Raw genomic sequence first — 11,169 nt, forward strand, 5'->3', positions numbered from 1 at the left:
TCTGGTTGTTGTTGTTTACCTCTGTGTGAGGGACTGGTTGTTGTTGTTTACCTCTGTGTGAGTGATTCTGGTTGTTGTTGTTTACCTCTGTGTGAGGGACTGGTTGTTGTTGTTTACCTCTGTGTGAGGGACTGGTTGTTGTTGTTTACCTTTCTCTCAGAGTTGGGTGGGCTGCCTGCCAGCTCCGTCTCTCCTCACCATCGTCTTTGTTGTTGCTGTTTGTGTAAATGGTGTGGCGTTCATCAGTCCACTCAGCTGACTGTTCTGGTTCCTGTTCACTCCTCTGGATGAAACTCTTCTTCGCCTCTAGTACCTCCTCCTCCTCTTCCTCCTCACTACGAGGAAAGTTGGTGGAGAAAAGCTCTGCTGCCATGGCCTCCTCTTCCTCTTCCAAAGAGAGTGGGCGGAGCCACCAACTCACAGCATGACTTTGTCCTGTCAGACACAAACTGAGCATCATGACCCAGATAAACATTCAGAAAATAAAAACATCTGATCTGAGTCAATGTGAGAAAAGTCTAAATACAGTGATCTGTTTTTCACTTTTAATAAGGTGAAAAACTGATTTTGCTTCTGTTTCTGTTAAACCAAGAAACTCTGACCTACAGAGCGATGTTACGCCACTTCCTTCTGCTTCCCTGGCAGTGCTGTCTTCTTGAGGCATGATCTAGCTCTACAGATGTGGAATGTCACCCCTATGGTGGGTAAGGAGTTGGAGCTTATATGTAAGGTTGAGCAATACCAAATATATACAGCATAGTTGGACTCATCTTTCCACCTCACTCCTGAAGAGGGGCTGGACTCTTTCCTACTCTGAAGATGCCCAGGGAAGGAGGCACAGATGGCTCTAGGAATACTCACAAGCCGCCAGCTGTGCACCTTAGTGTTGGAGTTCTGCCTGGTACCCTATGTTCAAGAATGGGCCAATCCATAAGTGTATTTGGTACCGGGTCATCTTAGGTCAAAAATCAGTGATTGAATTGTGTAATCATATCATTATGATTACCTGCAGCCCTTTGTCTTGGACACTCAGGTAAGAAAGGGCCAGTGCTCTCAGCTGATCACCACCTGGTAGTAAGTTGGATCAGTTGGCAAAAGAGGCTGTTGGCTGTTGTGAACTGGGAATGTCTGGTGGAGCTATTGTCTGAGAGATCTTCAACTCACACCTCTGGGAGAGTTTTTCACATGCTCCCAGGTAGGTCAGGGATATGGAAGCTGAATGGATAATGATAATGCATCTATTGCAGATGCAGCTTCCAGGAGCTGCGGCCTGAAGCTCATTTATGCCGAATGACCCACTGGTAGACACCATCAGTGATAAATCCTGAAGCAGCTACAGGGTGGGAGGGGCCTAAAGAACTGTGGCTACTCTGCAGCTTCAAAAACCTGAGAATGGGAACTTGGATAGCCCATGGTGAAGGACTTGAGGTTGCCCTCGAGGAGGTTCTGGCAAACCATTTGGCAACTCCCAGAAGGAAAGCAGTCCCTGTCCCAGGCTGTGTTTGGTTTGGGTGGGGAACCACTGACCCAATGAGTCTCATGTGCTGTCCTTCAGGCCAGCTCTTTGTTGATATCAGTCACTTCCTCAATCTGCCGGTGGTACCTGCCGTGCAGTTCTGAGTCATCTTCAGTGTCAAACTGAACTCACAGAGAAATGTGTGGCTCTGACACAAACACAACACCAGAACCACCGATTCTGCTCTAAATCAGAACATTATTTATTCTACAGCCTGGTTGGTTCAAGTAGCAATGTGACAAAAATAAATAAATAAAGTTTGAGCTTGGATGGATCATCCTGATAAGACAGTTTTAGACTTTTATAGTTTTTAAAACAAGCACACTTAGCTCGCTTATCAAATCACTTCAAGTTTCAGTAAATGCAGAGAAGATCATAAAGAACTAACGCAGAATGGGCAGTGGTTTTTAGAGTAGCTGATCGCTGATTCTCATTGTGGAGCATTTTGTTTACTCGTGTGACGTCATCTCCTCCTCAGCAGAACTTATTGGGTCAAACAGAACCTCTGGGGTCTCTGAATGACTCCATTTAGCTGCAGAACAGAACCTGAGAGTCCGGTTCTGACAGCAGCTACATAATCCCTGATCAGTAATCCTGACTGCAGCGACTCACGGAACCGGGTCGGCCCGATCCGCGCAGAGGTTCGGTGTTTACCTGTCGGACCGCTCCGGACCGCTCCTGTTTAAAGACGGTTCTCCGGTTCGGTCCGGTTCGGTCCGGGTTAAAACTGCTCCTCTGGTTCTGTTCGGTCCTGGTTAAACCCGGTTCTGTGGCTGCGGTCCGCTTCTTTCCGCCATCTTTGCTCCTGCAGCTTCTTCTTCACCCCTGAGATTAAAAAAAAACAACTTTATTTAGATTTCGTAAACAAACAATGCACAGGAGCGCGCGCGCGCACGTGTGTGTAAAATGATCATAATAATAAATGTAAGATACTTGTGGGTTAAAATCAAATAAGATGCAGGTTCTAGAAAATAAAGGGTTTGTTTAAACTGAGCAGAAAATATGAGTCTAATATGACTCGCTGAGAAAAAGAGAAGAACAACAGAAATGAAGAGTTTATTCATATAATAAACTGTTTATACATTCACACCAGTGGTGGGATTTTGTAGTTTGTATATCTTTGTGTATTTTCTTATTTTGCTCCAAAATATATTAAAAATAGAAGTATTTTTAAGAAATCTGAATTTGTGGATTAAATCAAATTTGCCAAAAAGAATCTAATCATAATTCTAAACTCTATTTTGTTGGTTTTATTTGACAGCCAACAGTGCATTACATAAACGGTGGGAGAGTTTTATTTTGGGAAATCCAACACTGGAAAGTTGTTCAATAAGTGTTTATTTGATGAAAATCGAAGAGATCGTGATCTAACATTTCAATTTTAGAATCACAGAAGGTACATTATAGTCTGTGGTTCTCTGTGTATAAAATCACTGCAAGGATAAGTTTCATCATATAAAACTCCCAGTTCATCCCATGTGGAACCTGTTGCTGCTGTGAGCTTGAACAGGAACACCTAAGATACTGTTTACACACACACACACACATATATATATATATATATAGCTTTCCTTGTTTTCCACTTCAGTTCAAACTCAAGTCAGAGGCCTGGGATCTTCAGGGTTGTGTTCCTTGGACTGAGCTCTTCTGGACAGAGATCTCTGAGGTGGTTCCTGGGATCTGTTGGAGGTCACATGATGACCACTGGTACCACTGAGGCCTTGACTCTGTTTTCTCTTTCAGCTCTTGGTGTTTCTCCAGCTTCTTCCTGATGTTACAGTCTCTTGGGACTGCTACATCTATCACCACTGCTTTCTGCTGTATCTTATCTGTCACCACAATGTCTGGTTGGTCAGCCATCAGCTGTTTGTCAGTCTGGATCTGGAAGTCCCACAGTATCTTAGCCCTGCTGTTCTCCTCCCCCTTAGGTGGAGTCTCCCACTGTGACTGTGGGACTTCCTGTTCAGACTCATACAGATGTTCCTGTTCTCTGTTCCAGCTGCTTGGTCATGGTGTTCCATCTTTGTTTTGCCTGCTTGCATCTTCCATCCTGCTGTGATGTGCTGGACTGTCTCAGGGACATCAGCCTCCATCTTGGATCCTGCCTGGTATGATGGACCCTGGCCTCCATGATGAGTGTCTCTGTCTGTCCTTCAGTCCAGCCCTTTCTAACCACTGATATCAGCCACTTCCTCAATCTGCCGGTGGTACATGCTGTGCAGGGGCTTGTCTTTCCATGATGGTTCCTCTTTCTCCTCTTCCACATTATGTTTCTGCTGCCTGAGACATTCTCTGAGCAGATCATCATTGGAGGCTTTCTTCCTGATGGACTCCAGGATCTTGGTTGGTTCATCATGTATAGTAGCTCTGATGTTCACTGGTCCTCTGCCTCTCTCCTTTCTCTTATTGCACAGTCTCAGGGTGCTGGACTTTGGGTGAAACCCTCCATGCATTGTGAGGAGCTTTCAGTGGCTTCTACCTCCTCCTTTGGTCAGGTTATTATACCAGCAGGGTATCTGATGACTGGTACCACAGATGTGTTGATGGACTTTGTTCTTCCCATTCAGCTGGCTCTTCAGGACCTGCCTGACTCTCTGTAGGCATTTGGTTGTGGCTGACGTCCTTGCGGCCTCATCCTGGTTGCTATTTGTCTGCAGGATTTCAAGGGACTTGTAGCTGTTCTGGACAGGACGTTCATTCAGAACACACGGATATTCTTTAGATCTGTTAGTTTATTTGATCAGGATAATATTGTTCTGATTGTCTACAATGAGTCCATAAAGCTGTGGGTTTCACACAAACATTAATGACGACACCTCTTTTGACTCAGACCCCTGCCTGTACATCCCTCGCTTTGCTCACATGTTGGAGTTTGGGATGAAGACTCATGAGGTTTCCATGACTGCTCTTCGTCTTGTTCAGAGGATGAAGAGGGACTGGATGCACACTGGTCGCCGACCATCTGGACTCTGTGGAGCAGGTACAATGTTGATGCAGTCCCCATGGCAACAGTATCAACAAAAACACAATACTGCTGATGTTTTATGAACAGAATGTGTCCTCCTCTTCCTCAGCTCTCTTGGTTGCAGCTCGGATGCATAAATTCCGTCGGTCAGTGAAGGATGTGATCAGTGTGGTGAAGGTTTGCCAGACAACGCTGAGGAAGAGGTGAGGATTAGGAAAATCACACTGGATACAAGTACATCCCAGTCAGGAGTTCCCAGCCGATGGATTGCAACATCCTGCTTCCTTCCCTGCAGATTAACAGAGTTTGAAGACACGCCCACCAGTCAGTTAACCATCGATGAGTTCATGAAAGTGGATCTGGAGCAGGAGTGTGACCCCCCTTCCTTCACTGCTGGACAGCACAAAGCCAAGATGCAGCAGGTAGAGCTCCTTGTTTCTGATTGGCTGTGGCAGCAAATTTATTTAAAGGAATAATCTGTCCGTTTGAAGAAACAGATGTGCTGAGTTTATTCCTGACAGATGAATTCATTTATGATCAAAATGTACAGAGATGATCTGATGTTACTTTGGTTGAGAAAGTACTGACAGAGTATATAATTGATAAAAGTGTTTTGGTGTAAAAAGATTGAATAAAAATCTTTGCTCAGGCATTTTTTGAGTTGTTTTAGCTTGTTAAACATCTTGTCAGAGCATCAGTTAATCAAAATGTTACCCTTATAAAAACCTCACACAATCTCACTTAAAAAACATCACTTTATTTTTTAAGGTTCAACTGGTTGATTGTTCGTATTCTTATGGTTTAGGTCCAAATTTTCACTACTTACTCATCCTGCATTTTAAAAATAAAAATGATAAAATACTACTGAAAAAGTCAGTGGATGATTATGAACATCACTTCTCTTTTTTAAAAACTAAACAGAAAATCTTATTAGTCAAAAATAACATGTTCCTTTCTATATGACTTGGTATAGAAGTTTCAGACTGGTCAGATATAAATCTTCTCTAAATCAAACATGGTGGATCAGTTTGGTCTTAACTGAAGTGTTCTCGTCTGCAGCTGGAGCAGGAGCTGGCCAGGAAACTGGATGAAGTAGAAGGTCAGTTGCTAAAGTCCTTTAGGACATCTGAAACTTTTCTACCTGAGCTATTAAGAACATTCAAAGACTAGATTGTTATGTTCTGGTTCCATCAGGAGAAATCAGCTGCTTCAAAGATGAGATAGAAACTGAGTTGGAGAAGAGTCGTCCCAAACTGAGAGGAGTCTATGCCGCCTACACCAAAGAAATAGGTTGGTACAGTTCTGTCCAAACAGATCAATTCTATTTACATACAGTAACACGTCAGCAGACTATCCCTCCTGGTTAAATAAAACTTTTCTGTTAATGGAACACCATTTTTTCCCAATGTTGCTGAAGTCTGTTTCAAAGCTCCCAGCTCTGAATTAAACCAAGGAACTGTTTTTCTCTGACTATTTACCTTCTCTTTCAGAAGGGCAACATTTGAGTTGTAACATTATCATTAAAATGATAAGTGAGGGTAGACAGCTAACTGTTCACTCTTCGGGCCAGATGTCAGAACCAGATGTGGAATCTTTTATTTATGGTTTCAGCCCCCGAGGAGGAAGAAGTCCTGTCCTCCACATCTGATCCAGAAGAGACAGAGGAAACCGAGATGCAGGCCACCACTCAACACCTGACCCAAGACTTCCTGTGCCAAGTGATTCAGGAAGAGGAGGGGCAGGGCAAGACAGCAGATGAAGGTTTCTGCGACCAAGAGACAGAGCCAGAAACATTGGGGACAACAACACGTCCTCAGGTCACCCCTCTGTCTGTCATCCTTGGAAAGCTGCCAAGCGCTGCTAGGCTAGGCCTTCAGGAGAGCTTTCACACCTTTGCCGGGTCGGAAACAGGTGTGAAACCAGACAGTGAGCATAATTATCATCCTGGTTACATCTGGGTTTCTGCACAAATCAGCCTATCAAATTTAATGTTTTTAATGGCATATTTTAACATTTTTGATGCCATTCACATTGAATGTATAAATTGCACATTTTTTAATGCCATTTTTATGCCATTGACTATAAATGCATTTACTATTACACATAGAGTTGCTGTGCATCATCAATCAATCAGTCTTTATTCCAGACACAAAGATGGTAAAGTATAGTAAAGTAAAAAGAAAGAGATAAAAGAAACACACAAAAAGATAAATGAGATAACAGATTCTAAAAACTACAGCATATTTGTTCACTGAGTCACAAATAAATGATGGCGCCAGTGATTCCACAATCTAGAGGTAAATCTAATTGTTCTTAGTGCAGGGTTTACTAAAATTGCAGTTATGCCATTGCATGACACAGATAATCTACACATACACCTGTACATAAGGTTCCTGAGCACAGCAGGACGTGTGGGTACAGACACACTCGCACTGCTCCATGTAGGTAGTTTGAGGAGTATCCTCAGCATCATTGTGTGCTACATAAAGTTTCTGCATGCTGCCTCTTCTGATGGGCAGTGTACATTGGAGTACAAAAGCCTTTAAGCTTTTTCTGATCAGCATATTAACTTGTGCATACATCATACAATACTGCCTATAAATGTCCCGATCATCAGACAGGTCATCATTTATGTAAGGCCCCAAGTATTTAACCTCGTTACACATGTTGAGGACAGCACCAGACAAGGTGAAGTCAGGGGTTATCAGATGCTTATCTGCCTAACTTCTAACAATCATAATGTTGCTCTTCTTGGCGTTATAGTCATAATCATATTGAGAGCATACCCTGAATAATTGTTGAAGGCCAGCTCTGTATGGACATAGGATCACCAAATCATCTGCATACACCAGGTGGTCGATTATGCAGTCACCAACTACACAACCTAAAAGCTTTGACAGTTCGTCCACATAGATGTTAAAGAGGTAAGGGGACAGTAGACTTCCCTGTCTGACTCCATTGCCAACATTAAATGCAGCAGACACAGTATTACCCCATTTCACATACATTAACTGATGCCCATACCAATAAACAAGGTTTCTAATTAGATATTTAAGTACTCCTCTGGATGTAGTTTGTGAAACAGCTTTGGATGATTCACACGGTCAAATGCTTTAGGGGCATCAATAAAACACAGAAATATTGTGGTTGTGCCTGTTATACAAGTCTAAGATCTCCTTTAATGCAAAGATGCACATATCCGTGCCATGTTTAGGTTTAAAATTGGTTGTCAGAGGTCAGGACAAACACCTCCAACCTATTTAACAAAATCCTTTCTAGGACCTTTGACAGACTACTGGTTAAGGCTATGGGTCAGTAATAATGGGTACTAGTATGATAGATAGCATTAAATTAGGTAACAAATCATAGACTAAACAGCCAGTAAAACACAGAAAATAATGGACAGACTTTTCTACTTGCATTTTTCAAATGCTCAGTAGAAATAATATTCATGTATTCAATCACATTTTCATTATTATGTATGTCACCCACAACAAAAGACACAGTTCAACAGCTCACTGTAGTGCTCCTGCCGTAACTTAGTCATTTATTTTACATCACTAACACCATCAATAGTAGTTGGAAGTGATGTTTTGCAAATATTTATTTTTTAAACTTCTTTCCAAAAGTCCTTGACATTGTTATTTTTTAACTTTCTTGCAAGAGGCCAGGTACCAGGTGGTCACACAGACCACCATATATCAATATTTCATCATCTTATTGAGCCATAAAGCCGGCTTACCTTTTTGGCTCGGTTCATTCAGAAATCATCCTGAGACGGCTTGAAGGTGTCCAGGTTTGAAGTGCCTACTGACACTCATTGGTCCAAGCTTCATTTTTTCTCTTTTTACAAACTTCAAAAATCCTTTGCTGTTCTGACCATCGGCAGGCTGCAGGCATGCTTTAAATTACGTGTCTTCCATCTACGTTAGCTTTAATTTGCATTGTCATTGAATGCACGATTTTTATCTTATTTTCCTTGAAAAGTAATGAAAAAAATTATTACCACTGAGGTTCAAATTTATTGCTTTTTAATACCATCAAAGCATAAAATTTTCTGAAATCCATTTAATAACTTTAATGCTTTTACATCGTCCTGGTTGCATCTTTGAAATGTTATTACATAATTTCTGTTCAAGCCTTTGTCATTCCATCATTGTGCTTACATAATCATCACAGCATTCTGGTTTCATCTAACAATCCTTAGAATTCACAAAAATGAATAAAGCTGCAGCACTGTTTACTGTCTTACTGAATGTCTTCTATGTAATAAGTATAAAATACATAAATATGTCGGACATTATGCAATATACTATCCTCAGCATCATTCACCACCAAACAGGAAGTGGCTCTGAACAATGAGGGTTTGTTGCTCGTTTCAGGCGAGGTGCCGCAGAGCGGAGAGCTGGATCTGAAAGATATCGATGATCAGGAGATCGAAAAGGTGAGCTGAAATTTCACCTGAATCAGACTGATGCTGACAGGAAGGCTTCGCAGATGTGTCAAAGGAGCAACGTGTTTTCCTCTGACTGCAGTACATCCTGAATGAGAAGGAGGTTGAAGTGAAGACGGAGCTGTGGATGAAACAGAATGCAGAGTACCTGAAGGAGCAGAAAGGTGAGGGAGTCATACAGCCAATCAGCTGAGATTACGAGTCGTGACCGAGTCTAAACAAATGTGATTGGCTGTTGGTGTTTACAGAGAAGGAGGAGAGAATAAACAAGGAGAAGGAGCAGGGCACCTACAAGGAGAAAGTGAGTAAACCATGGGTTCTTCCATCCTCCAGTGCAGGGACTCGAACCCTGTTCTGACCTCTGACCTCTGCCTGTGCTGTCTTGGCTGCAGAAGAAGAAATACAAAAAACGTGAGCAGATTGAGGCGTCAACAGCAGGCGAGGCCATTGAGAAGATGTTGGAGAAAAAGAAGATTTCCAGTAAGATAAACTACGACGTCCTCAGAGACCTGAACGGCGTGACAGGAAGTCCCAGCACAACGACCTCTGACCCGCCAGAGGGCAATGCAACACGTAAACGACTCAGCCGCCGCCGCAGGAAGACCAGCGAGGTCAACCCAGACCTTTCTGTTAACGCGACCATCATGGGGAAAAGGTAGTGCCCATCAGTGATCAATCCCTTGCAGTCAGGAATCCACAAACAGTCAATAATATCTTATTTTTCTGCCAATGTTTCAGGTTCCGCCGCTTAATTTCCTCCACACCAAAGAAGAAGAAAACACCTCCCCAGGTAGACACCTGTCTTACTTGCAGAGAGTTTAATCTCATTTCAGGTAACAGCGACGTCAGTATTTTCTGATTTTAGGTGGAAACTGCCGTCACTATGGCAACAAAACCAACAACAACAGAAGCTGCAGCAGCACCGACTCCTGACGCCATCCCAGACACAGGCTCCACCCCCCCAGCTGCTCCGCCCCCTGCTGAGGAAGAGGAAGAAGAGGAAGAGTTGGAGGAAGAGTGTGTGAGTGCACTGCAGCTCGTAGGAGGTCAGTCTAGGCTTTTATTCTGAAATTGCCGACCTGTACCAAATTTGATCTTTCAGCTAGTAATAAATTGGTTAATTGATTTTCTGAGTGGTTAATTGTATCGTTGGTTGGTTGATTGGATGGTTTATTGACTAATTGATTTGTGTTTTTCAGATTATGGTTGTGAGGAGGAGGAAGTGTTTTAGCTCCACCTCCGGACTTTTGACCCCAGTGAAAAACCTACATCCAGGAAGATCCGATCAAGATGATCACTTTCCGATCAATAATTTATTCAATTACAGAAGCAGCAGTTTTTATTGATCACTGATTGATGAACTGATCAGAGTTTCTAATGTTGGATGTTTGGTTTTCTTGTGTGTTGATGTAAAACTGAATGTGATTCTACGGAAGCCCAACAAGACCAAAAACATGTGGAGTCCTGCAGCTCAGTTATTGTTACAGACCAACCTGCTGAGCCAGAGAGAGCCTTTAGTGTTGTTATATTTTAATGAACTGTTTGTTTCTGTTGTACAAACAACCAATAATGGGATAAACAACAACATTCCTATCGAATAAAAAAACTCTGAAAGTCAAAGTTCTATTTAGAAACCAGAACCTGAGACCCAGTTCCTATTTTATGAAGCAGAATAATCTGTAGCAGCAAGAGATGCTACAGAGCTACGTCAGCTCGGCTTCACTGCAGCCCAAGTCTGGAATCAACAAAACCAAGAGGAGGAAGGCTGCGGGTCCTGACAGCATCTAACGTAATAAAACTGTAACAGGAAAACAATTCAGTTTACTTAGATTACATTTATATTAAATTACTACAAAAATGATCTCAGGCCTCTGAACAAAACATTCAGCAGATCTCAACTTCATCAGAATCTCCCATCTTGAGCAGCACAGAGGTGACAGTGGGAAGGAAAAACCTCCAGCAGAACCAGGACCAGGCTCAGGACGAGCGGCCATTTTCTTCCACCGGCTGGAGTTAGAGGACAGGAAAGAGACAAAGACCAACATTATTGGTCCAGGTTTAAGAAAGAAAAACGTATGATAATTATTGTAATAATTACAAATACAAACATGGAGAGTAGAGCGAGTAAAGACAGCAGCAGACAAAGGACATGTGGACAGTCTGTCCTCCAGCAGTCTGAGCCTACAGCAGCAGACAGAGGACATGTGGACAGTCTGTCCTCCAGCAGTCTGAGCC

At 42.6% G+C, this 11,169-nt stretch overlaps 3 protein-coding genes across 7 annotated transcripts in view; 1 reads left to right on the forward strand and 2 right to left on the reverse strand.

Annotated features, from left to right (window-relative positions):
• Window positions 1-2,340, reverse strand: part of LOC108249109 (BTB/POZ domain-containing protein 6-B) — a 7,113-nt gene extending 4,773 nt beyond the window's left edge. The window contains exons 1-2 of the mRNA XM_017438270.3: window positions 2,171-2,340; window positions 150-435 (exon numbers count right to left, since the gene is read on the reverse strand). Coding sequence (XP_017293759.1) covers window positions 150-373 — 224 coding nt within the window. The 5' untranslated portion in view covers window positions 374-435; window positions 2,171-2,340. The remainder of the gene's footprint in view (window positions 1-149; window positions 436-2,170) is intronic.
• brf1b (BRF1 RNA polymerase III transcription initiation factor subunit b) overlaps window positions 1-10,571 on the forward strand; it is a 35,223-nt gene extending 24,652 nt beyond the window's left edge. The window contains exons 7-19 of one of the 2 annotated variants that reach the window (XM_017438268.3): window positions 4,347-4,496; window positions 4,591-4,684; window positions 4,777-4,903; window positions 5,541-5,580; window positions 5,676-5,771; window positions 6,093-6,407; window positions 8,864-8,925; window positions 9,017-9,098; window positions 9,183-9,235; window positions 9,327-9,589; window positions 9,673-9,724; window positions 9,800-9,980; window positions 10,134-10,571. In XM_017438268.3, coding sequence (XP_017293757.1) covers window positions 4,347-4,496; window positions 4,591-4,684; window positions 4,777-4,903; window positions 5,541-5,580; window positions 5,676-5,771; window positions 6,093-6,407; window positions 8,864-8,925; window positions 9,017-9,098; window positions 9,183-9,235; window positions 9,327-9,589; window positions 9,673-9,724; window positions 9,800-9,980; window positions 10,134-10,165 — 1,547 coding nt within the window. In that variant the 3' untranslated portion in view covers window positions 10,166-10,571. The remainder of the gene's footprint in view (window positions 1-4,346; window positions 4,497-4,590; window positions 4,685-4,776; window positions 4,904-5,540; window positions 5,581-5,675; window positions 5,772-6,092; window positions 6,408-8,863; window positions 8,926-9,016; window positions 9,099-9,182; window positions 9,236-9,326; window positions 9,590-9,672; window positions 9,725-9,799; window positions 9,981-10,133) is intronic. The other variant, XM_017438269.3, reaches the window with a different exon arrangement.
• Window positions 8,496-11,169, reverse strand: part of si:ch211-195d17.2 (uncharacterized protein LOC560495 homolog) — a 16,144-nt gene continuing 13,470 nt past the window's right edge. For 3 of the 4 annotated variants that reach the window (XM_037981481.1, XM_037981479.1, XM_017438271.3), the window contains exon 9: window positions 10,421-10,941. In XM_037981481.1, the coding sequence (XP_037837409.1) occupies window positions 10,838-10,941 (104 nt within the window). In that variant the 3' untranslated portion in view covers window positions 10,421-10,837. Of the gene's footprint in view, window positions 9,321-10,420; window positions 10,942-11,169 lie in introns of those variants that run through there. The other variant, XM_025011143.2, reaches the window with a different exon arrangement.

Source organism: Kryptolebias marmoratus, linkage group LG19 (assembly GCF_001649575.2).
Source record: "Kryptolebias marmoratus isolate JLee-2015 linkage group LG19, ASM164957v2, whole genome shotgun sequence".
NCBI classification, from domain to species: Eukaryota; Metazoa; Chordata; class Actinopteri; order Cyprinodontiformes; family Rivulidae; genus Kryptolebias; species Kryptolebias marmoratus.